The 26263-nt window shown below is 42.8% G+C and overlaps 1 protein-coding gene across 2 annotated transcripts; it reads left to right on the top strand.

Moving 5' to 3' along the window:
- Window positions 1-1567: 1567 nt before the first annotated feature.
- RBM34 (RNA binding motif protein 34) lies at window positions 1568-25867 on the top strand. Of its 2 annotated transcripts, none has more exons than XM_080822829.1 (11): window positions 1568-2402; window positions 2564-2735; window positions 2933-3069; window positions 5587-5815; window positions 6551-6610; window positions 11881-11924; window positions 18172-18255; window positions 18413-18476; window positions 20007-20046; window positions 20272-20390; window positions 24817-25861. In XM_080822829.1, exons 1-11 carry the CDS (start codon window positions 2305-2307, stop codon window positions 25096-25098), a joined length of 1329 nt encoding a protein of 442 aa, XP_080678955.1. In that variant the 5' UTR covers window positions 1568-2304; the 3' UTR covers window positions 25099-25861. The 2 variants fall into 2 exon arrangements, with proteins under 2 accessions (XP_080678955.1, XP_080678956.1); XM_080822830.1 differs by having other exon boundaries at window positions 1986-2461; window positions 24817-25867.
- Window positions 25868-26263: the final 396 nt, after the last annotated feature.

The following is a 26263-nucleotide window of genomic DNA, read 5'->3' as shown; positions in this document are numbered from 1 at the left end:
CTGAGGAGGCCTGTGAAGAGACACCTGGCTAACTTCCTTTACCCCTATTGTTTTCAATCTTGCCTGGTCATGAAACCTTGTTTTTCAAGGAACTACTAATACAACCTACTTTGTATGTTACAGAAATAGTGCTCTAAAAGGGACCGATTCCGAACTTTGTTGGGAGTTGAGGTTTATACTCTTGGGCCTTTCTGCCTTCCTGACAATTCTCCCTTCTTCCCAGCTCCTCTGGAGAGTTGGAGAATTTCTTGGTATTACCAGAATTTGACTTAAGTTTTCATCTGGTCTCCTGAACTAGGTTTTATCAACCTAGCTTAAAATTATATGTTTTTTTTTTTTTGCAGTGTTTTCCAAAACTTCTTTTTCCTTACTGAAATAAACTGAGAGATCTTGTTAATTAACCTGGGGAGATTGGAGAAGCTGAAGCGGCATAGATAAAACCACTAACATTTTTTACAAAGTGTTTTTGTCTTTTTTTTTTTTTTTTTTTTTAAAGTAGGCTCCATGCCCAGGGTGGAGCCCAATGGAGGTCTTGAGCTCACAACCCCGAGATCAAGACCTGAACTGAAATGAAAAATTGGTCACGTAACAGACTGGGCCACCCAGGCACCCCTTGTGTGTTCTTTCCTCTGAAATGACTTTATATTTTAAACTCCTAAAGGGGAGTCAAGTGATCTCCAAACACTTAAAAACCAGTTCTGAATGGCAGTGGGGATCATTTCTTAACTCTCCAATCACAGCTTCTTTATTCCTCACTAATTATTTTCCTCTAGAAATGTGTGCTGCCTTTCATTCTTTTGGGGTCCATTTCTCCACCTTTCTCTTAATTTTAACCTACTATTTAGGGATTTTTGGCTAACATCATGATAGGTTTTGTGTATATTAGATGTGATACCCTGGAGGAATACTTTCATGGTTTAGTTGTGGAAGTACTATATGTAAGGCCGAATAAAATATGTGCTAAACTGGATGGTCAGGGAAAACCAGTGCATACGTGTTTAAAGTGGGTGATGAATGAGCATATGGGAATTGTGACGACAGATGTGAGGGTAATAAAGAGGAGATGCAAACCTTGAAGTGACATTCAAGGGAGATTCATCTGGAAGTGGAATGTGTAGGTAAGAATGGAGAGGAAGAGTCAGGAAAGGCCAGATATGATGAGGTTGCAGTGCTACAGATAAGATGATTCCTGGAATAATGCTAGAGAGATTAGGGAAGGGACGGGATTGGGAGACATTCTGAAGGAAAAAGAATTTCTTCATTGGATTGTTTAGGATAGATGGAGGGAGATACTTGAATTGCAAATAGGGACAATTCGATTTGTCCCATCTTTTGTGAAATACAGCAAAGTCACAATTAGGAGAAACCTAATTCAGACTCAGAAAACAAAACCATGGCCAAGCAGATGATTTTTTTTTTCTTTCATCATTTTTCTGATGTGGTCTCTGAAAGGTCAGCTATATTCTCAATGACTTCTGTTAAGAGCTTTCAGAAAGCAGGTCTATACTCAGAGTCAAAATTCAATCCGATTTAACCACCAAAGTTCTGGATTCAATTATCTAATTATAATCTAATATTTATCTTTTGTTACCTAAAAATCAGTTTACCTATGCTCACTAGGTACAGCAAATAGAGGTACAAAAATGGGATAAGACACCCATTCCCAGACATCTAGAGAGGGTTTGAAGGGTTGGAAAACATCTATTGCAAATAGCTGAGAACTTTTCCTAAGTGAGATCTCAGCTGGGCCTTGAAGAATGGACATGACTTTGCAGATGAAAATGAGTAAAGAGATAATTTTGGGTGAAGGAATAACAAGAAATAAAAAAGGGGTATAATGTGCCGGTTTGGAGGGGGAGGAGTCTGGAAGGCTGAGAAAACAGCAGGAGTTCGGAGTGCCAAGGCTCGGGTAGAATAGGGCCGCGCAGGTTAGGGCTGGGGCCTCCAGTGCTTTAAACTTAACTTTGAAATGTGTCAAATTTCAGAAAAGTTGCCAGAGCCATGCAAAGAATACCCACGAACGCCTGACGCCGATTCACCAGTTAATGTTCCGTAGCCGACATCCCTGGAACCGCCCTTCTTGGTAAACCCCTCCCCCTCCTCGTCAGCGACTCGGGGGTTTTCGACCGCGTGTTCCCTCCGCTGGGCTGAAGCCCCACACCCAGCCTGGCCGGTGGTTATGTGCACGTCAGGTCTCAGGACTCCCGAAGACTCCTTCGCTCCAAGGAGAGCTTCTCTCAAACCCGAAGAGCCCCAACCCGGTGCCGGAAGCCCTGCCCCAGCGGGCCGGTGTTTCCGGCTCCCATGCTGCCGGGAGCGGAAGGGGCGTGGCCCGGGAGCGGAAGTGGCCGGGAGCCGGCAGGGCGAGCGCGCGCGGCGGCTGCGGTCCAGGAAGCCTTGGGGTGAGCATGCCCGTGGAAGGGAAGAACAAACGGAAGAAAAAGGGAGGTGCGGTGGAAGGGTGAGTGGCGCGTGGCACGGCTGCCTGGGCGAAGGCGGGCGTTTGGGAGCTCGGGCGGGCGAAGCGGTGCGGCGGGGCTGAGCTTGTGGCGTCGGTGTCTAGGGACCGCCCGGACGGCGGCGTCGGCGGGAATCTGACAGGAGACTATGTGGTTGGACAAGTCTCCGGCAGCTTGTTCCACGGCCGGCCCTGCAGAGACCGCGCCGCTCGGCTGGCGTCCCTCTTCAGCTCCTCGGAGCCTCCGCTGCAGCCCGTGTACGTGCCGGCGCCTACAGTGAGTCCCCGCGCTCTCTCCCGAGCGGCCGTCCGCCTCGCGGGGCCTGGCGTCGAGGGCGGGGCAGGGCGGGTGAAGGTGGAGTCCCGCTTCAGGGCTGCACGTGCAGCGGCGGGAAAGAAAACTTGCTAATTTAGAAAGACTCCTAAATGATTGAAAAAGGTGAGTGGGCAAACGTAACTTCCAATTTTTGAAAGGAGAACACCGGAAAAAGGAAACGGGATGAGGAGGAGGAAAGTACATCCCAAATTCAGAGACCACTCTTGGAAGGACTTTCGGACAAAATGAAAGCGAAGAAGAAACTTTCTGACGCAGACCAAAGGGTGGCCAACAGGTTAGTAGAATCCTCTGAAGCTAAGTTAGATGGTAGAGGAATTAGGATTCTTGGACCTGCGATACTCATTTTTACCAAAAAAGCTTAAAAGCTTTATTTTGGAAAATTTCATGTACATTCCAAAATTTAAAAAGGATGAGGAGGACCTCATATACCCAGCGTCAACTGTTATTCACACTTGGCCAGTTTTGTTTCATCTTTACCCTGTTCATAGCTCTAAGCACTAAGTGGAAGCAAATCTGAGATCTGTAATCTGAATCTGTAAATATTTCAGCCGGGAAGAAGGTGAGTTTTGTTTTCTTAAACTTACTAAGTCAGAGATCAGATTTCTGCCATTAGCTTAAAAAAGTTTTCTTGGGGCACCTGGGTGGCTCAGTGGGTTAAAGCTCCTGTCTTTGGCTCAGGTCATGATCTCGGGGTCCTGGGATCGAGTCCCGCATGGGGGCTCTCTGCTCAGCAGGGCACCTGTTTCCTTCTCTCTCTCTCTCTGCCTGCCTCTCTGCCTACTTGTGATCTCTCTCTCTGCCAAATAAATAAAATATTAAAAAAAAAAAGTTTTCTTTACAGTTTATTTGATCAAGAGCCAAATAGCGAAATGAAACAAGATGGGAAGATGGGATCGGGAGGGAGACAGGCCATAAGAGACTCTTAATCTTGGGGAGATAAACAGGGTTGCTGAGGGAAGGGGGGCGGGAGAGGGTGGTTGGGTTATGGACATTGGGGAGGGTATGTGCTATGGTGAGTGCTGTGAAGTGTGTAAACCTGATGACTCTCAGACCTGTACCCCTGGGGCAAAAAATTATATGTTAATAAAAATAATTTTAAAAAAAAGATCCAAAATGCAGTAACATCACCAGTTCCCAGGTAACTTTCCTCATGAAGCCATTCTCTTCAAACCCCTTATTTCTTGTTTCTCTCTCCCCAGGTGATGTTACCTAGTCAGAGAGCTATTAATTGCTAACAGTTACTAACCACTACTTTTTATGCACATCCTTAATTTCTTTCCCTTTCTCTTAGAGAAAGGTGTCTCCCTCTTTGTCCAAGATTAATTCAGTAACCTGTGATGTGTATACCACAGGCCTCTTCTGCCTCGTTAGGGATCATGCCATCAGGTATATGCATTTTTTCTTTTTCCTGTGTCTTTCCTCTGTCTACCATGCAAATGTGCTCAAGATTCTCATCCTAAAAAGAGAAATCCAACAAAACCAAACCCTGTCTATAGTCATACTTCCCCGTTTGCTACCTACAATTCCCTTGGTCTTTCTCGTCATAGTCAAGCTTTCAGAAAAATGTGATACTTGTGTTCTCTTCCTTTTCTGGATCTGTTTTATCTTCCGTGAACTTGTAGTCTGATTGCTTGTTGTGTTTTTTTAAATTTACTTTTATTTTTTTATTTTTCTATAAACATATAATGTATTATTAGCCCCAGGGGTACAGGTCTGTGAATCGCCAGGCTTACACACTTCACAGCACTCACCATATCACATACCCTCCCCAGTGTCCGTAACCCCACCACCCTCTCCATACCCTCTCCCCCCGGTCAGATCTCACTTATTCACATGCACCATCTTAGAATGTACTTTTAACAAGTAGTCCTTTAGCTATTACAGAACTATTATAAATAGGAAGTCTGGTTTGACTAGGTTGTGAGTTGACCAGATTGCTCTTTATAAAGTATTTTGCAGCCCATATTAACCTTTATAGACCTCCCCAGGAGTGCAGCAGTTCCCCTAGAGTTCTAGAGCCAAGAATGAAACTAGGCATTCATAGAGCGTAAACTAAATCTCCAAGAGCTTTAAATGAACCAACTTTTGTTGAAATGAAGTTTGGTTGCTCTGCTGTTACCTGGCAGTTTTAACATATCTTCAAAAAATTGAGCTTGATTTTTTCCTAATCTTGAGTTTTCTGAAGATACCAGTCACTTTTTGATAATGCTGCTTTTTAAATTTAAATATATTTGTGAACCATACATTTATATTTGGGAAAGCCAGAAGTAGGTGGGAATTTCTTTTTTTTTTTTTTTTTTGAAAGAGAGATCATGTGTGCTTGGAAGGGGATGTGGGCAGAGAGAGAGGAAGGATCTTAAGCAGGCTCCTGCTCAGCACAGAGCCTCACAACTCTAAGACCCTGAGATCATGACCTGAGCAGAAATCAAGAGTTGGACGCTTAACTGACTGAGCCACCCAGGCTCCCCAGGTGGGAAGTATTTCTTTTTTTTTTTTTTTTTTAAGATTTTATTTATTTATTTGACAGACAGAGATCACAAGTAGGCAGAGAGGCAGGCAGAGAGAGAGGAAGGGAAGCAGGCTCTCCGCTCTGCAGAGAGCCCGATGCGGGGCTCGATCCCAGAACCCTGAGATCATGACCTGAGCCGAATGCAGAGGCTTTAACTCACTCAGCCACCCAGGTGCCCCGGGAAATATTTCTGATTCTTGTGCTTTGTCAAATATTACACCTGACTTCCATGACTCTTATTTCTTCTTTTTGCCCTTTTTTTTTTTTTTTTGCCTTGTGAAGGGAAAATGCTCTAGCAAGTGCTGATTTAGAAGAAATTCATCAAAAACAGGGACAAAAAAAGAGTAATTCTCAATCTAGTATTAAAGTAGCAGATAAAAAAGTACTTGATGATGTAGATCACACAGTTGTAAATCAAAGGAAGAAAATTGAAATCAACCAAGAGGAGGAGAGATTAAAGAATGAGAGAACTGTGTTTGTTGGGAATTTGCCTGTCACATGTAACAAGAAGGTAAGTGTGTAACCTGCCTGTTGTAAAGATTCAGGGACATTAATCAAACTTTGTTTACTCTTTCTTTATTGATACTCTTCCTTTATTGCCTAAGTACATAATTAATAATTACTAACATTTAACTTCATTAAAATGACTATATTAATCATTCTATAGATTGATTCCAGTATACACCCTCTCCTTTCCATTTTCATAGTCACTGCCCTGATTCAGTCTTTTGCAAATCTTACTTGATGTGTTGTGGTGGCCTTCTATCCCAGTTTTTTCTTTCTTCCAGCTGTCTCTTCTGTTACATGTAACTAGAATATAAACCTGAAATCATGCCTAGTGCATAGTAAGAGGTTCAATGAATGTTGTATAAATGAATGAATACATCCTAAGTTTCTTCCATTGTGTGGGGTTCACTAAACCCAAAATAAACCCCTTTACTTTTATAGTTTATATGTGGTAAAGATTGAAGGATAAAAGTGTTGTGTACCTTATGGGTAGTAACAAGAACTTGAGTTGTGTTTATATGAACATATGCATGTATACACATGTGCATATATATAAATTTCAGAAGAATTTTTTTGTCTTCCAACTGAATAGTCAGTTATTCCTGAAATATTCTTAAAATAAAACGCGAGAGTAAAAGATTATCAGATAAGATAATTATCAGATTACTTAATCCTTTTTATAACACTTATTTGATGTTCTGAAAGTAAACTAAAGTATATGTATACTTTTTTGTTTTAGAAGCTGAAGTCATTTTTCAGAGAATATGGACAAATAGAGTCTGTACGATTTCGTTCTCTGGTATGTGTTCTCCCCACCTTGAAGTTGCAAATCTTAAAATGTATTGCATTTAAGTCAGACTTATTAACATGTTGGTATTAGTGAGATGGAGAAACACAGCCTTTTGAATCAATAGGTTCAAATCTAGCCCAAGAGAAGAAGTGTTCTGAGTATATAGTATTGACACTTGGACTCTCTTGGTAATTTAGTGAGTTCACATAGTGAAATGATACCGTTGTTGGAGGGTGGATATTTGACTTTTGTCTCCAGGACATTAATACTTGTTGGGATGCCTGGGTGGCCTAGTCATTTAAGTGTCTGCCTTCAGCTTAGGTCATGATCCCAGAGTTCTAGGATCGAGTGCCACATCGGGCTCTTTGCTTAGCGGGAAGCCTGCTTCTCCCTCTGCCTACTGCCCGCCCTGCTTGTGTTCTCTCTCTCTGACAAAGAAATAAATAAAATCTTTTTTTTTTTTTTTTTTTATTATTTTTTTAAAGGTTTATTTATTTATTTATTTGACAGAGAGAGATCACAAATAGGCAGAGAGACAGGCAGAGAGAGTGAGAGGGAAGCAGGCTCCCTGCTGAGCAGAGAGCCTGATGTGGGACTCGATCCCAGGACCCTGAGATCATGACCTGAGCCGAAGGCAGCGGCTTAACCCACTGAGCCACCCAGGTGCCCCGAAATAAATAAAATCTTTAAAAAAAAATTAATACACGTCTAGCATTTCTAGAATCCTAGGCATTCGATACAGAAGTTTGCAAATAGTACTTACACTCTGAGCATAGGCAGCCAAAGTTTTGTTTATTTTTTTTTTTTAATATTTTATTTATTCATTTGAGAGAGAGAGGGCTTGCACTCATCCAAGTGGGGAGGGGGTAGTGAGAGTGGGGGAGAGAATTCCAAGTAGACTTCCTGCTGAGCATGGAGCCAGATGCAGGGCTTGATCTCATGACCCTGAGATCACGACCTGAGCCGAAATCAAGAGTCAGACGCTTAAATGACGGAGCCACTCAGGCACCCTGGTGGATGAAGTTAAAAAAGAAAAGCAATGTACCAAGGGGCGCCTGGGTGGCTCAGTCAGTTAAGTGTCTGTCTTCAGCTCAGATCATAATCTCCGGGACCTGGGATAGAGCCCCGTATTGGGCTCCCTGCTCAGCAGGGAGTCTCCTTCTCCCTCCCTTCCCAGGTGGTGCTATCTCTGTCTCTCTCTCTCTCTCTGTGAAATAAATAAATCTTAAATAAATAAAAAATAAATCAATTTAATGTTAAACCTTTTTTCTTTTTTTTTAAAGATTTTATTTATTTATTTGACAGACAGATCACAAGTAGGCAGAGAGGCAGGCAGAGAGAGAGGAAGCAGGCTCCCCGCCGAGCAGACAGCCCCATGCGGGGCTCAATCCCAGGATGCTGGGATCATGACCTGAGCCGAAGGCAGCAGCTTTAACCCACTGAGCCACCCAGGCGCCTCTAATGTTAAACCTTTATAGTAGATTAGGTACCTGATTTCACCCACTGAGCACTCTGTAGACCAGTTCTAGCCATGCTCCTTGGAAGATGAAATAGTGTCATTCTCTTTTTTTTTCTCATTTGTATTTCTTAAATGTAATTATTGCCTGTGCATAATTAATGCATTATGTATTTAAATGTAAATAATGCAAAATATAAGAAATGTTTATTCCTTGTTTCTAACTGTTCTTTCTCATGTGCTTCTCTAACATGGGATTTCTGAGCCTTGATACTATGGATGTTTTGTGCCAGATAGTTCTCTGCTGTTGGAGGCTGCCCTGTGCATTAGAGGATGTTTAGCAGCATCTCTGGCCTCTACCCACTAGGTGCCGGTAGCACCCTCCCCATCCCCACTGTAACCACGGAAGGTTTCTGCCTTCATTGCCAAATGTTCCCAGAGGACAAAACTGCCACTTCTCTAAAAGTAGACATTTCCCGGGGTGCCTTGGGTGGCTCAGTGGGTTAAGCCTCTGCCTTCCGCTCAGGTCATGATCAGGTCCTGGGATCAAGCCCCGCATCGGGCTCTCTGCACAGCTGGGAGCCTGCTTCCTCCTCTCTCTCTGCCTGCCTCTTTGCCTACTTGTGATCTCTCTCTGTGTCGAATGAATAAATAAAATCTTAAAAAAAAAAAAAAGTAGACATTTCCCAGGACACCTAAGTGGTGCAGTCGGTTAACTGTAGGACTCTCTGGCTTTCACCTCTGGTCGTGATCTCAGGTAATGAGATCGAGCCCTCCTGAGTCGAACTTCTCACTCCGCACAGAGTCTGCTTAAGACTCCCTGTACTTCTCCCTCTGCCCCTGCCTCCACGCTTGGCCCCTGTGTGCAAGCTCTCACTCTCTAAAATATATCTTAAAAGTAGACATTTCCCAAGGTTTTGGCATGGTCTTCATAATTTCTGTCATGGTGTTTGTTTCTCACTCACTTTTTCTTCTCTCTTTTTTTTTTTTTTTTTAAAGATTTTATTTATTTATTTGACAGACAGAGATCACAAGTAGGCAGAGAGAGAGAAGAGGAAGCAGGCTCCCTGCTGAGCAGAGAGCCCAATGCGGGGCTCGATCCCAGGACCCTGAGATCATGACCTGAGCCAAAGGCAGAGGCTTTAACCCACTGAGCCACCCAGGTGCCCCATCTCACTCACTTTTTCATACATATTTTGTGTGCCCTTCAGAGTCCCGTTTCCCCATATCAGAATGTTCCCTGATGTATCCACTTGGCTGTCTCCGGCACCCCAGTTTTAGCACATCTCCACTCACCGCCACCTCTCCCTGGCCCCGGCTGCATGCTGATGTTCTAGATGAGTTAGTGCCACCCAGGCTGCAAGCCTCTTTGCCTTGGACTCTTCTTTGGCCCACCCAGCCCATCGCCTGTATCCCTGCCTATGTTTTGGCTGTGGTTTCTTCCCAAAAGGAGTCCTTCCTTCCTTTCTGCATTGTTCCACCAAAGTTCTCATTACCTCTTGTCAGAATAGTTGCAGAGGCATGTTATGTTTCCTACCTTCAGTCTACCTCTGTTCAGCATACCCACTATCAACCTAATTTCCCTAAAAATTCTTCTTAATGGAACTCATGATCATTACACATAGACACCATACCACACGTGTGCGTGCACGTGTGCAGACACGGACACACACACACACACACACACACACACACACACCCTGGTGGCCTGGCATTACCTGGTATTACCTTTGAGGAGCCTGGTCAGATTTTTCCCTGTGCCTGGATTCGCATCTGTGTGTTGACCCTGCTGTGCGCTGGCAGCACCCTGTACTTCAGCACAGTCCTTCAGATACTGTTCGTAATTGCTACGTTGTTCGTGTGCCCCACCGGACTGAAAGCCGTGGTTGCAAATACCCTGTTTGCCTTACTCATCCTTAGGTCACCAGTACCTGCGTGTTGTGCACATCAGACATATGTGGAGTTGCGTAAAACCCTTAGATTTTTCTTGCTGTGAGTGAAATCTGTCCTGGGTCTGAGCCTGACGCTTGTTCACAGCCTGGTCCGAGGCTCTAGGTGCCTCCACATGTGACTCTGCTGCAGCCCCGGGGCTTCCCTCAGTGCTGATCATGCACTTGGGTTTTCTCACTCCTGTCCTTTTGCTCTGTTCCTTTGTTGGGAATCCTCCTTGAAGTCTCATTTTGCCTAGTAAGGTACTGTCTGTGTTTATGGTGGCAGTTAATATCAGGGACGCCTGGGTGGCTCAGTCCGTTAAACGTCCAAGTCTTGATTGTGGCTCAGGTCATGATCTCAGGGTCTTAAGGTTGAGCCCTGAGTTGGGCTCAGTGTGGAATCCATTTGGGATTCTCTCTCCCTCTCCCTTGGCTCCTCCCCACTTGGTCCTGTGTGCATGCATGTGCGTGCGTGCTCGCTCGCTCTCAAATAATGAATCTTTAAAAAAAATAAAGGGGTGCCTGGGGGGCTCAGTCAGTTAAGTGTCTTTCATTGACTCAAGTCATGATCCCAGGGTCCTGGGATTGAGCCCTTCATTGGGCCCCTTGCTTAGAGGGAGTCTGCTTCTCCCTCTCCCTCCCTCTCCACTTGTGCTCGCTCTCGCTCTCTCACTTTTGTATCTCAAATAAAGAAAACCTTTTAAAAAATTTTAAAAATTAAAAATAAATAAAATGTCACTCATTCAAGTTTTTCCTGATATTTTATACCATCAAGTGATATTTTTTCCCCTCAAAATTGTTCCTGTACCTTATTGCCTTAGGTTACAGTTAAACTTTTGTATCTTCAGTAACTGGATCTAGATGTTTGCACGCCTCTAGAAGGCACCCAGTAAATGTGTTTTGAAGATTGTCATTCACCTGTTGATTATTCACTTGGGCATGTCACGTACTGTTAAACTGTCCATATTGACTGTATGTTAGCAGTTTGAACAGGACAAACTGAGAATTTCTTAATTTTGCTACATATCGGATGACTAAGAAAGATTTCCAGAGATTTATAGTTACTGCCCTAACTTAAATTGCCCTAAATTAAATTGACATTCATATTGTGAACTTGAAGGGTCCATATCTTTTCACCTTTTCTTCTCAGTACCCGGCTGTGTTGGCACATCACTGACAGAGTTGTTGACTTGAATTTCCATCCCTTCCATAAAGTTGTCAGGGAAAAACCCTGGTCAGGTTTTTCCTTCACTCTTAGGTAGTACTAAAGGAATACTGTGTATGACTGAAGATAAGTGAGCTTGAATGTAAAGGGGGTTCCCCCTATTTGGCCAATTAAAGATACCATGTTGGTGGTGGTGTTTCTTTGTTTTGTTTTGCCAGCTGGCATATAGCATATATCAACTCTTAGCATATGGATGAAATAGTATGTCTTGACATTATTTACCAATTTAGTTCAATATATTTAAAATCCTGTAGAATTTATCATAAAATATTAATTTAGAAATGTTGCCTTTTTCCAACTTACTTTATACATGTTTTCCTTATATTTTTCATACGCATTTTCAACCTCAGTGCTTCCTCATAACCAGAGACTCCCTGAATCATCTGACACAGTTGGAGGGCACATTATGTTTACTTCCATCTAGATGGAGAGTTAATGCCTGTGAAATCTGAATGTGGTCCTATATCATTGGAAGATTTTGTCTTAAGCCACCCGGTCTCGTTCATATAACGTTAGGACAGGATGCAGTTATTTCCCTTGAATGTTTTTAATCACATCACATCAGAATAAGATATTTAGAATTCAATGAATTAAAATATAATTAATTTGCAGTAATATTCAAATAATGAATTTTCCTTAATACTCTTTTTTTTTTTTCTTTTAAAAGATTCCAGCAGAGGGAACTTTGTCCAAAAAGTTGGCAGCAATAAAGTAAGTTTATAATTACAAAAAGGGAGTAGTTTTAAACTCTCTTAAATTTTGGTTAAAAGTTGAGATCATGTTTTCATGGGTTTTTATATTTGGGTAAGACATTGTACTGGACCATTTTCTTATGTTTGTAATAGCATATAAACTTTTCAGATGTTTGTCTTTAAGCCTTAACAGAAATGGTAGAGTCACAGAAAGTATTATAAAACAACTTATTAGAAAAATGTGCCATGAGAAATTTCAAGGACATTTAATCGAGCATAGTGTTTGGAAGAGAATAAGAAAGTTTTGTGTCGGCGCCTGGGTGGCTCAGTTGGTTGAACGACTGCCTTCGGCTCAGGTCATGATCCCCGACTTTCAGGATCGAGTCCCGCATCGGGCTCCCAGCTCCTTGGGGAGTCTGCTTCTCTCTCTGACCTTCTCCTCTCTCATGCTCTCTCTCACTCATTCTCTCTCAAATAAATAAATAAAATCTTTAAAAAAAAAAAAAAAGTTTTGTGCCTAGCCATTCCAGCGTAAATCATAAGTACTGTATTTTGTCAGTTCTAAAGCATACATTTTCCCATATCTTAACATTTTGAAGCAGGGTGCATCTGAAAATCAGGAATACCCCATAGTTGCTGTTGGCTGGTCAGGTTTTTCCAGAGAGAATGTTTGCGTCTGTCAGTCACCTCGGGGTACTGCCAGTCCAAGACCACTTCAAGCTCTCTGAGGGTTTGGGAACCGTGCTGGTAGTGTGGCTTGTGGTTCATATTCTCAGGGGATTTTCCCCTACCCTCCGATCTACCTGATGCCAAGGATAAGACATTCAAGTTTCCTTACTACTCCTTTATTTCTCATTAATCTTAAAAATTGAAATATAATGGACTTATAACATGTAAGTTCAAAGTACTCAACCTTTATTTCTCATTTGCCTTCAGTTCTGTGCAGGGTTTCCTATTAATCTCTAATGTTGGTGTTTTTTTTTTTTTCTAAGGACATGAAATAGTAGATTTTACAAGCAGAGTTGTATGTATTAGATATAGATATATTAATAAGTATACAGATTACATCTATAGATATAGTTGTATTAAATAATAGACTTTCATGAACATCTATTATTTAGACTTTCATGGCACCTTAACCTTTCAGTTAAGGGTCCGACTCTTGATCTCAGGGTTGTGAGTTCAAGTACTGCGTTGGATTCTATGCTGGGCATGGAGACTACTTTGAAAAACCAAAAAAAAAGCGCATGCAGTGAAAAGTTTCTCTCCTAGACCTTTTCCCTATCAGCCAATTTCCTGCCTCGGGCAGCTGTTATTTTTACTTTTTTGTATAACCTCCTAGAGATGTTTTATGCATCTACAAGTTGATACACATATACGTTCTTCCCCACACACATAACTTCTGACACAGTGGTATTCAGTATATGTACTCCACATTTCCTTTTCTCCACTTACTATAAACTGAAGATCAGTTTATCAGTGTAAAAATTGCTTCCCTATTTTTCAGAGCATCTCTGTATTCTGTAAGGCATACGATAACTTGTGTCAACAAACTCTCCTCTCATGGGCATTGAGGTGTTTTTCCGGTCTTGTGGCCATTACAGATAATGCTTGAGTGAATAACCTTGTTTGCATGTGATTTTGTACATGTGAGAATTATCTCTAGGATAAACTTCTAGTAGTGGAATTGTTTGGCCAAAAGGATATTTGCATTTGTCATTTTGACTGCTATCTCAGAGATGGTAACCTGTGTGTATTTCTGTACCTTTACAAATGTTGTTTTTGAGCTTTTCAATGATAGTTGAAAAGTGATACTTGTAATTTGCATTTCTCTTATGAGCAGGCATCTTTTCATATATCCAGAAGTCTTTTGTGTGTCCTTTCATCTGAATTATTACTATCATTTGCCCATTTTTGTTGTTGTTGAATTGTTTCCCACTGATGTTGAATGTTGAGGAAATTAGCCTTTAGTGATTTGCGTTAACAAATATTTTCCGTTGCTCTTTTGCTTGGAGGATTTTTGCCATGTAAAACATACTTTGCTTTTCATATAGTCAATTCTTTTAGCTGTGTTTCTACTTCATTAAGATATAACTTAATCTTCAGTAAACTGCATATGTTTGAAATCTGTAATTCTGTGGGTTAAGCATATGTATGTGCTCATGAAGTGATTGCCACATCCAAGATACTGACTACTTCATCACTCTGTGTATCATCACCCCCACCCATCCCCAAGCAACCACTGACCCCCTCCCTGCCTCTGTTGTTAGTTTGCATTTTCTAGAATTTTATGTAAATGGAGTCATGATGCAGGAGATACTCTTACCTACTTCTTTTGCTCAGCATGATGATTTGGAGATAATCTGCTCGTACTGTTGGATGTTCAGTGGCTCGTTCTTTTTTTTTCTTTTTTAATTGCCCAGTAGTATTCCATGGTGTGGCTGTGCCAAAATGTGTTCATCCACTGACCAGTTTGATGAATATTCAGGTTATTTCGGGGTTGGGGCTGTCACGAAGAAAGGTTCTAACAACATTGGTATACAAATTATTTTTCTTACTAAAGTATCTGGAGGTGCGGGATTGCTGAGTCTTGTGGTAGGTATATGTCAATTTTCTCAGAAGCTGCCAGATTAATTTCCAAAGTGGTCGCATCGTTTTACATTCTACCAGCTGTGTGAGAACTCCAGTTGCTTCACACCCTCCCCAACACTTGTTGTCAGTCATTGAATTTTAGCCATTCAGAAGGTTTGTCATGTGGTTTTAATTTCTGTTTTGCTGATGACTAAAGATATTGAGTGTCTTTTCTTGGGCTTATTGGCTATTTGTATCTAGTCTTTGGAGAGGCGTCAGTTCAAAAATTTTGCCCATTTTCTGGCAGCTTGTCTTTTTAATTTTTTTTTTAAAGATTTTATTTATTTATTTGACAGACAGAGATCACAAGTAGACAGAGAGGCAGGCAGAGAGAGAGGGGGAAGCAGGCTCCCTGCTGAGCAGAGAGCCCGATGCGGGGCTCGATCCCAGAACCCTGAGATCATGACCTGAGATGATGAGCCGAAGGCAGAGACTTTAACCTACTGAGCCACCCAAGCACCCCTTTAATTTTTTTAATTTTAATTTTTTTTTAGAGAGTGGGGAGGGGTAGAGGGACAGGGAGACAGAATCTTTTTTTTTTTTTTTTTTAAAGATTTTATTTATTTATTTGACAGACAGAGCACAGGTAGGCAGAAAGGCAGGCGGTGGGGGGGGGGGAAGCAAGCTCCCTGCCCGAGCAGAGAGCCTGATGCGGAACTCGATCCCAGGATCCTGGGATCACGACCTGAGCCGAAGGCAGAGGCTTAACCCACTAAGCCACCCAGGTGCCCAGGGAGACAGAATCTTAAGCAGGCTTCATGTGTGGAGCCCAGTATCAGTCTCACAACCCTGAGATCATGACCTGATCAGAAATCAAGACGCTTAACCGACTGAGCCACCCAGCAGCTTCGCCTTCTCCGCAGGGAGAATCGAGGTGGGGTGTTGTGCCCTTCCCACGCTAGCCTTGGCTCTTCTCTTCTCCAGCCCACACTCCCATGGTGGTTTTTGGGCTCTCACCTGCCCTTGGTCATTCCCAGGGACACCGGCAGAGGTCAGTGAAGCAGACTGCTAGTGTGTGTGCATCCCTGTGTTGGCAGCATCCAAGAGATTCATTTCAGGCCCAACCCACACTAGGCTTTAGCAATTTCTTAAATCCTAGCTTATATCGGTCCAGTTGGCTTGTCTGGCACCTGCCCTGTGAGCTAGAGCTGCCTCCTGTCTCCTCTGATGGGCCTGTCTTTGCTTAGCTTTCAGGCTGCTTGGTTTCCCTTTGTCTTCAGCTCTGATGACTTCAGCAAAAGTCACAATGTCGTAGGATGTCTGGCTTCTTACTGTTAGGGTGGGAATGATGCTATTCCTGGCTTTCTACATTCTAGGTAGAAGTAGAACTCTAAATGTCATTCGTGTTTTTAAATCATCAGCCTTGATACAAAACATGTTCTTGCCACATAGAAAGGAGGTCCTCTTCATTCCCTGTGCCAAGAAAGGGTCTTTTATCACGAAATAACAGTACAATTAAGAGTTTTAAAGTCACTTTCCATTTAGGTTGTCTTGGGGTTTGTCCTAGTCCGTGGGGGCTGCGATAACAAAATGGCACAGATTGGATGGCTTTACAGACAAAAGAAATTTCCTCCTCCCAGTTTCAGAGGCTGGGAAGTCAGAGAATCGGATGCTAGCATGGTTGCATTCTGGTGAGGGTCAGCTTCCTGACCCATAGCCAGTGCCTTCTCACTGTGCCCTCACATTTTGTGCTGTAAGATAAAAAAGTTAAGCTGTAAGATAAAAAGGGGGCTAGGAGCTCCGTGGGGTCTCTTTTTTAAGAGCCCTTGTCCTGTTCATGAGAACTCCACCCTCATGACCTCAGCAACGCCCAAAGGCGTCACCTTCTGTGACCATCACATTGGGCATTAAATAGGTTTCAACATTACAAATTTGGGGAGGATGCAAACATTACAACACTAGGATTGCCCTAGGACGTGCTGATTAGGATGTTACCAGTGTTGCAGGACCGAAGGAAGAGCTCTCTGAGTCAGCTCGATTTGTTTTAAGTCCTAGGCTGGCCACTCCTTGCCTTGTGATCATGGCTCTTCTCTGAGTCTCAGCTTTCTTATCCATAATATCAGAAAAGTAACACCCATGTCAGAGATGTGAGATTAAATGAAATACATAAAATGTCTTAACATGGTGCCCGGTATGAAACATTCGATAAACCGTAGATGGTTTTATCAATATAAAACTCTCAGTGTAGCATATTATTACAGAATGCCAGGAGAAATGCCCTGACATTTCCCAGTACCTTTTTTGATGGTACTCATTTGTTTATTAGCATTTTTGCTACTTCAAAGACAGTAGGTTCATGGCTTCAGAGAGAATCAGTGATCATTACTAGGCCCTTTTTGCTGATTGTTCACATCTAAATTATGTGACCATTCTGCAAACCTTGTGAATTAGTGGGTGTAGGCACGGAGCAGCTATAGCTGCTGTCATTACAAAAGAGTGAAAACCAGTCGCAGCGTGCTTCCCGTTGAAAGAACCCACACTAGTCCAGTCCGGACAAAGGGGTCCAGTCTGAGTCCCATCAAACCTCTGGATCTGGCTGCCAGTTTGCAGGAAATAGGGAGGACAGAGGTACACATTGAACTATACTGTGGCCTTGCACTCAACAAAATCCAGGCTGGAAAATTCGATAGGTTGAACAGTAAGGTAGAGAGAGAAAAGGAGAACCCCCCAGGGCCACCTGGGTGGCCCAGTTGGTTGAGTGTCCGACTCTTGGTTTTGGCTCAGGGCCTCTGGGCCCTGGGATCCAGCCCCACAGCAGGCTCCCCACTCAGTGGGGAGTCTGCCTCTCTCCCTCTGCCCCTCCCGCTGCTCCTCTTGCTCTCTTATTCTCTCTCAAATAAAAAAATAAAATGAAGTGGGGCACCTGGGTGGCTCAGTGGTTAAGCCTCTGCCTTCGGCTCAGGTCATGGTCTCAGGGTCCTGGGATTGAGCCCCGCGTCGGGCTCTCTGCTCAGCAGGGAGCCTGCTTCCTCCCTCTCTCTCTGCCTTCCTCTCTGCCTACTTGTGATCTCTTTCTCTGTCAAATAAATAAATAAAATCTTTTAAAAATAAACAAATAAAATAAAACAAAATAAAATAAAATAAAGGAATACATACTTGAATGGTAAAACCATAAAATAAAGGAATACATACTTGAATGGTAAAACCATGTAGCCACACGAGGAAATGGTTTCTGTAAGAGTGGGGGTGGTAGTTACCTTTGAAGGAGGGGAGGCACAGACTGACTTTGGGGTGGGCAATGGCCGCAAGGATATTGATCTTTAATATTTCTCTAAGCTGTACACGTTTGTGTAGTTTCCATTTTGCCGTAAAAAGGACAGATCAAGTTAGCTGTCACATCTGCTTACATGTGTGTTGGGTACAGAGCTGCATCTAAGATTCTCATTCCTAGCTTTATAGCATAGCATGGGGGCCTGCCCAGTCTCTCACAGTGATTGATGACAAATAAGGCACGGGTGACATGTATAAAGTTGTGTGTTATTTTTTGAGTTGTTACCAAAGATTTACTAAAGGAGATAAAACTTCCCCTGGAATTCTTGTCGTATGTGTTGATTGAGAGTGAGTAGGAAACAAGCTGTATTGTTTTAGTGACTTTGAGATTAATAGATTTTATACTGTCTTTTTTTGTTGTGCAGACGTAAAATTCATCCTGATCAGAAAAATATTAATGCTTATGTAGTGTTTAAGGACGAGAGCGCTGCTACAAAAGCATTGAAAAGGTAATTTCATTTCTTTGAGATTTAAGCAGAATGATTGTGTTTGAGTATGTCTGAGTACACGTGCTTTATTCTTTGGTTTGCCTTTAGAGTGAACATTATAGTTCATAGTTGTGCTCGTTTTTAACGGCCATCTTCCCCCTTCATATTTGTAATGCAGAAATGGCGCCCTAATCGCAGATGGATTTCGGATTAGAGTTGACCTTGCATCCGAGACTTCATCTGTAAGTGGTACTGGAGTTGTTTAAAGAACTTCACTAGAGTCTCAGAGGGAGAAATGCTTTCTTCTGAGCTTTTGCTAAGAGAGGAGTGGAATCAGCGGTGAGTGTGAGGGAAGCCGAGAAGGAAACACTTTTGCCCTGTGTGGTGACAGCGTTGGGGCCCAGAGTGGCACAGGGACCTCAGTCAACAGCTTCTGAGAGCACGGTTCTCCCCGCCCTCCTACCCCCAGATCAAGTAATCAGAGAGAGGTAGCCTGATGTAGACCATCAGGGCCAGCTCCTTATTTCATGTACTGAGATCAAGAAAGTTCAGCTGCCCCTTAAACTGTTTCTGAGTCTCTACCCGGTGTCAGGCATGTGGGACTGATACATATATATAGTCTCAGTCCTTTAGAAGTTCACGGTTAGTGGTGAAGACCAACAGATGGGCTGTTTTATGATGAATACACAAGATGCTTTGTCAGCTTAGGAATGGGACGCTTGACTCGGGGAGGTGCCAGCAAGAAGGGACAAAGGAAGGCTTCAGGAGAACAGGTGCCCTGTCAGACTTGAAAGATGAGTCAGTGTTACCACAGGCCCAAGAAATTTTAAACAGTAGATGTGGTGGGGGCCGAAACTTAATTTGCTTCAGGAAAGGCAAGAGCTTGATACAGTTATTAGCAGGTAGAGTGTGAGGAGAAGTGGCAGTAAGAGTTGCTGCTGGAGAAATAGGAGGGGCCAGATCATGAGGACTGTGGTCCACCATGCTAAGGAGTCTGGATTTTGTCCAGGAGCAGTCCCACAGGTTTAAATGCAGGAGATTTGCAATTTACAAAGGTCTCTCACAGTGAATGAAGACTGTGTTATAAGAGCTCAGCACAGAATCAGATACCAAGGCCTGGTAGACCTCTCTGGCTTTGATCCTTGACCCATCCTGAGGGCCAGATCCATCTGCCGCCTGTGTTATTTGTTTGACAGAGAGAGACACAGAGAGAGAGGGAACACAAGCAGGGGGAGTGGGAGAGGGAGAAGCAGGCTTCCTGCTGAGCAGGGAGCCCGATGCTGATGCTGATGCTGGGCTTGATCCCAGGATCTTGGGATCATGACCTGAGCTAAAGGCAGACGCTTTAAGGGCTGAGCCACCCAGGCGCCCCAGCCTGTGTTATTTAAATAAAGGCTTATTAGCACACAACCGTACCCATCAGGTTATGTGTTAATGTGCTGTGACAGGCAGAGGGGAGAGTTACAACAGAGACCACATGGCTGGCAAAGCCTAACATACTTGCTGTCTGGCCCAGCACGGAGAGAGCTGGCCAGTCTAGCACGCCCTTCGTGAGCACTGCCACGTGTCAGTGCAAAGTGTGAACAGAAAGCTCCTTCCTCCGATGCTCGCTCACTTTCGGGCAGGAGGATGGAAGAAATAATCAAACGGGACTGGTGTGTGGTTAAATCAGGAGATGGAGACCAGTCAGGTGGGGTGAGGGCAAGAGTGAATTTTAGGATGACTTCCATTTTCTGCTCCAGTGATTTTTATCAACCCTCTTTATGTTTCAGAGAGACAAGAGATCAGTGTTTGTGGGGAATCTCCCATACAGTAAGTTTGTTTAAACCAATAAAAGTACCCATTTATCATTAAAATAACAGAGTAGACTTAATGTTTTAAGACTAACTTGAAAAAGCATAGAATGTTAACTTGACTGATTTTTATGGGGCGTGCTCTATTAACTATATTATATTAACTTGCTATATTATTTAGCATCTCCAGCTTTTTCTAAGGCGATCCTGTCCTTACTTGCACTTTGGTTGAATTTGCTTTTAGAAATTGAAGAATCTGCAGTTGAGGAACACTTTTTGGATTGTGGGAGGATTGTGGCAGTGAGGATTGTGAGAGACCGCGTTACTGGAGTCGGCAGAGGGTTCGGCTATGTGCTCTTTGAGGTATGGGAGACTAGTGCATTGTCACTGTCCTCTGAAATGTGCTGGACAGGCTGTCACTGCTCTTTCATCACTCAGACGTAACGGTCACCATCACCTTCAGATTCCATCTTCAGAAACCTAAACTCATACCTGCCGTAATAGAGAATTGTTCCTGGAGTTGCACCTCCCCCAAAAGCCTTGCTAGTTCCCTTTTTCTCCATAGTAATGTTATTAAATAATGTTTTCGCTATTGGACATTAAGGTATTAAATCTCTAAATTTCCTTCCAAGAATTGACAGTTCATGCAGGGAGAAGGAAATTTTAGTGTTTATACAAAGTTGGTTATGTTGAGCTATTACCCAATGTTTCATGCCTATTATTATTAGAATATACATACTACCTGATGGCACTTAAGTTTTTCTTCCCTCTACAAGCACACATTAATATGTTTCCTTTCAGGTTTTGTGTCTTATGTATAGTTGAACTTGTATCTGTCAACATACAGCACATTGTGCAACCTGCTTTGTGTTGTTTTCTATCATGTGAGTACGTTCCATCGAGTGATGTAAAATAATTTATACTGTCTTTTCCCTGATGTTGGGAGTTTGCAGCTTTCTCCCTTTGCCCTGTAATAATGAAATTGGAGTGGTTGGTTTTTTTTTGTTTTGTTTTGTTTTTGTAAAGATTTTATGTATTTGACAGAGAGAAAGACAGAGGGAACACAAGCAGGGGGAGCAGGAGAGGGAGAAGCAGGCTTCCTGCCGAGCAGGGAGCCTGATGGGGCTCGATCCCAGGACTCTGGGATCATGACCTGAGCCGAAGGCAGATGCTTAACGACTGAGCCACCCAGGCGCCCCGGAGTGGTTGGTTTTTTTCTTCAAATATTTGCTGGCAGATTTTGATTACTTCTTTAGGGTAGATTCCCAATAGGCTATTACCGACCAGGTCAAGATGACCAGGGAGCAGAAGGCAAGCAGAAGACAAAGCAGACAACTTGCAGACCCGCCCCCTACCTCAGCTGGCTCCTAGCTGGCAGCCCGCACAGGGTGTGTCAGAGGTTCCAGGTGTCAAAGCAACCAGAGGTGTCCCTCAAATGAAAATCGCTATTGATCACTATCCTGCCTTATCATGAAGGCAGGCTGGTCGCAAAACGTGACCAGATGCATCCTAGGCCTGGTGTATGGACCAAGTTTGCCTTACTGTGAAGGCCATGAAGAACCCGCCGCGTTTGACCCACGGAAAACACTAGAAAACCAATTTTACAAGGGGACATTATCCAATTTTATGATTTAAGTAGTTAGTAGAGGACAGTGACAAAACAGGAAAGACTGACATCGATCATGATCTAAGTGACATTCCAACACACGTAGTCTTTACAGCCAGCTTCTCTAGGAAACCTCCCCAGTTGGGTATTAATTCAGTTGGGTTACTGGTTTCTGATGGCTCCTGGTGGAGGTCTCCTGGCCAGAAGCTGCTAGACCAGAGATGTGGACAGGATCACTTTAGACCAATGAGGAGAAAACCTCACACCCGTCTTAAGATTGGCAGCCATGCTAGTCACTGAGGTGGCTGTCCCGTGCCCAAGACAGACAACTTTGTATGAGGACAGGAATAAAGAGAAGGCATCAGGTTTCCGGCCAGGGTACTAACTTCTAGCCAAAAGGTAGGCTTTCTCCTCCTGGTAAGGTAGCCACAGGCTAAAGGATTGCAGCCTGAGCAGTCAGCATGTAAGTGTTCCAGGAAGATTGTACTCCTTTAAAACCCCTGCAAGGAGAGTAAAGGAAGACAAGAGAAAGCACTCACCAAGTGTGCTCTGAAGCTAGGAGTCCAGATGAAAAGCCTGAGCCCCATAGTTTTTGGAATGTTGGTGTTGGGGTGCAGTGCTGACGGCCAAGAAAGAATTCCTGAGACGTCTTTGGTGCACAAAGGTGATTTTATAAAAGCAAGGGACAGGAAGGCTGAAAGGACTGCATTTTAACTGTGAGAGGTAGCTGATTAAATACTTGGGAGTTAGGGGAGGAAAGGACAAAGGGAGGTGTCCGAAAGGACTTTATTATGGTAAAGAAGACTCCCAGGATCCTGTGGGCCTGGCAGTTACCAAGCTAAGAAGTTTCTTTTTCCCTCTAGTGAGGCATTAACATTCATGTAGTTGAGAGTTCCCTGGAGGAATGTTATATTCTGCCTGTCTCAGGTATTTGTCAGTAGGCTGCAGGTTAAAAACAAATTTGATTTTATTTACATTCCCTTCTGCCTCTGTTTCCCACATCACTGTTGGAGGGGAGGCTCCAGGAAACTGAGTCCATGGGTCTCTGGAATTTAGGCTGTTGATAAGAATGCTTTCTCTTTGTGAATGACTAAGACATTTATAAACCGATGGACACTCATATCCTGTGATCTCAGTTAACCGTTTGTTTTCCCCTTCCCTTAGTTTTTATTTTTATTTTTTTTATTATGTTCAGTTAGCCCGCATATGGTACATCATTAGTTTTTGATATAGTGTTCAACGATTCATTATTTGTGTGTAACACCCAGTGCTCATCACAACACGTACCCTCCCTTAATACCCATTGACCTGTTACCCCATTCCCTACCCCCACCTAATAACCCTCACTTTGTTTCTCGGAGCTCTCATGGTTTGTCTCCCTCTCTGATTTCTTCCCATTCTGTTTTCCCTCCCTTCCCCTGTAGTCCTCTGTGCTATTCCTTATGTTCCACGTACGAGTGAAATATGATAATTGTCCTTCCCAGCTTGACCTATTTCACTCAGCTTAACCCCCTTCAGTTCTGTCCATGTTGATGCAAATGGTGGATATTCATCCTTTCTGATACCTACGTAATATTCCATTGTGTATATGAACCACATCTTCCTTATCCATTCATCTATTGAAGGGCATCTCGGTTCCTTCCACAGTTTGACTATTGTGGACATTGCTGCTCTGAACATTGGGGTGCATGTGTCCCTTTTTTTCACTACACCTGTATCTTTGGGGTAAATACCCAGTAGTGCAGTTGCTGGATCATAGGGTAGCTCTATTTTTAACCTCTTGTGGAACCTCCATACTGTTTTCCAGAGTGGCTGTACCAGCTTGCATTCCCATCAACAGTGTAAGAGGGTTCCCCTTTCTCCATATCCTCGCCAACATTTGTTGTTCCCTATCTTGTTAATTTTTGCCATTCTAACTGGTGTGAGGTGGTATCTCATTATGCTTTTGATTTGTATTTCCCTGATGACTAGTGATGTTGGGTACTTTTTCATGTGTCTGTTAGCCATTTGTCTTCTTTGGAGAAGTGTCTGTTCATGTCTTCTACCCATTTCTTGACTGGATTATTTGGTTTTTGGGTGTTGAGTTTGAGAAGTTCTTTATAGATCTTGGATACCAGCCTTTTATCTGAGATGTCATTTGCAAATATCTTCTCCCATTCCGTGGGTTGCGTTCCCTTAGTTTAAGGGCAACCAAGAACGCCTGAGGAATCTCACAGTCATCCTACTGGGGGTACTGGGGGTCGGGTTGCTAGGTGTCGGCTTGTGCTTTGCCCTCAGCTTGCCTTCTGCTCCCTCATCAAAGAGATGCGGCCATATTTAGTACTCTTGCTGTGTTTTATTACCAGAGAGCTTTTGACAGAGGTGGTCATAGCCTTTTGTTTCTGTCTTGACTGCGTTGGAGTGACCCTACTGTCTCTCTGCTGTCTACTCTTACTTGATAAGGTGGTGAAGTCCTTAACAAAAATTTCATGAATATTCAGGACTGTCAGCATTTAGTGGTTTTATGTTACAATAAAAGAGTAATAGAATTTGGGATCTAAACGGAAGGCTGTAGGGCATCTCGTTGAACATCTCACAGACTGTTCCCTTCTCTCAAGTCAGCTAACACAGTGGGGCTTCTGCAGAAAGAGCCTGTGGGTGGGTCGGGGGAGGGTTCAGTGGTTTAAAAGATTGTATGTAACCAAGGTCATTGGCCAAAACTCCCCTTTTACCGTGAGAAAGATGAAGCCTGTCAGGTTGTGACAAGGCAGCTGAGTGCTTCCTGGGGGAAGACTCGTGAGGATCATGATGAAAACAGCACTTCAAGCACAGTTGGTGTAACCCATGGGATCGGCTCTCATGGAGGTGGAAATAGAAGTCTGTGGGCAGGGGCACCTGGGTGGCTCAGTGGGTTAAAGCCTATGCCTTCGGCTCAGGTCATGATCCCAGGTTCCTGGGATCGAGCCCCGCATCGGGCTCTCTGCTCAGCGGGGAGCCTGCTTCCCTTCCTCTCTCTCTGCCTGCCTCTCTGCCTACTTGTGATTTCTGTCAAATAAATAAATAAAATCTTTAAAAATATATATATAAAAAAAAAAAGTCTGTGGGCAAGCTGGAAAATTGTTCTAATCCATTCAGGTCACAATTTTAGTAGTTCTTTTGCAGAGGAATTTCTGGTAGAAATTAATATATTAATTTTTATTGCAGAATACAGATGCTGTTCATCTTGCTCTGAAATTAAATAATTCTGAAATGATGGGAAGAAAACTCAGAGTCATGCGCTCTGTTAATAAAGAAAAATTAAAATCAAATTCAAATCCCGGCTTGAAGAATGTCAGTAAACCTAATAAGCAGGGGCTTAATTTTGCTTCAAAAAATGTCGGACCTTCTAAAAGTTTGTTTATTGGAGAAAAAGCTGTTCTCATTAAGAAGAAAAAGAAAGGACAAAAGAAAAGTGGACAAGCTAAGAAGCAGAAACAACAGAAGTAACCACCTGAAGATTCTTTTGTTCCCGCTGAGCGCGGGGGATGAATGTGTGGTAAACCCGTGAACTGAGTTTCAGAGTTTTTTATGGATGGTGCGTGTGAAACGTGGAAACCTCTTCAGTCTGTTCACATCGTAATAACACCTTTGAAGCCTTTGTTTTAAAATGTAGGCAGATTAGTCACCAGTGATTATGTGTTTCTGCTGATGGACTAGAGCAGTGTTCTCATACTTCTGATTACGATCTGTTGTAGTAGCTTTAACTTTACTTTGTGACCAGTACAAACATGGATATATTTAACTGCCATGAAAGTTGCACATGACAGTACTGGTCCTTATTACATCTGTTGCTTTCTGATATGTATATAGTTTTAAAGATTTTAGACTTAGGGTAAACACTTAGAATTTTAGTGGTTATGTACTAGTGTAAGTTAGTGGTTATATATTAGTTTAAGTTAGAAATATGTAATTAACATTTCAGATGGTTATTTCGAGAATTATTTGGGATGAGACTAAAGTGAGCAAATTTTTATATATATATATAATATACCTACACATACACACACACCTTAATACTGATTGGACCTAGACAGAGTCGAAATACTGATCGAATACAAATCCCAGTCCCTAGGAACAAAGGGTTTTAAGGGCTGTTATATAATAGCTACTAATTTTTTCCTCCTTTCTCTTGAACTTGTGAAAAGTGGACTTCTGGGTTTTTATTTTCTTTCAACAACCTCGTAATAAACCAACCCAAGAATATTATATGAAATGTTGCTTTGATTTTGATTTTTTTTTTAAGATTTTATTTATTTGACAGAGATCACAAGTAGGCAGAGAAGCAGGCAGAGAGAGAAAGAGGGAAGCAGGCTCCCTGCTGAGCAGAGAGCCCGATACAGGACTCGATCCCTGAACTCTGGGATCATGACCTGAGCTGAAAACAGAGGCTTTAACCCACTGAGCCACCCAGGCACCCCAGTTGCTTTGACTTTTTAACCAATCATTAAAGTTGTTACTGAAGTCCTTGGCAAACTATCAAGCAGATTTCTACTTTTATTTGTTTTTTAATTCGAAAAAATGTTTTCTCAGGAAAACTTGTGTTTCTTAAATTAGTATCACACGGTAGAATGAAACAGTCCTTCAAAAAAATCCCATGTAAGGGATATTTTCT

Source organism: Martes martes, assembly GCF_963455335.1.
Source record: "Martes martes genome assembly, chromosome: 14".
Lineage (NCBI taxonomy): Eukaryota > Metazoa > Chordata > Mammalia > Carnivora > Mustelidae > Martes > Martes martes.
The sequence above is the reverse complement of the archived record's forward strand: the minus strand, read 5'-3'. Positions and strand labels throughout refer to the sequence as shown.

Coding starts and splice junctions, on each gene's coding strand:
- RBM34 (XM_080822829.1), top strand. CDS start 2,305: ATGCTGCCGGGAGCGGAAGGGGCGTGGCCCGGGAGCGGAAGTGGCCGG. Junction 3,070..5,586: donor GACCAAAGGGTGGCCAACAG/GTTAGTAGAATC, acceptor TGCCTTGTGAAG/GGAAAATGCTCTAGCAAGTG. Junction 18,477..20,006: donor TTGCATCCGAGACTTCATCT/GTAAGTGGTACT, acceptor TTTATGTTTCAG/AGAGACAAGAGATCAGTGTT.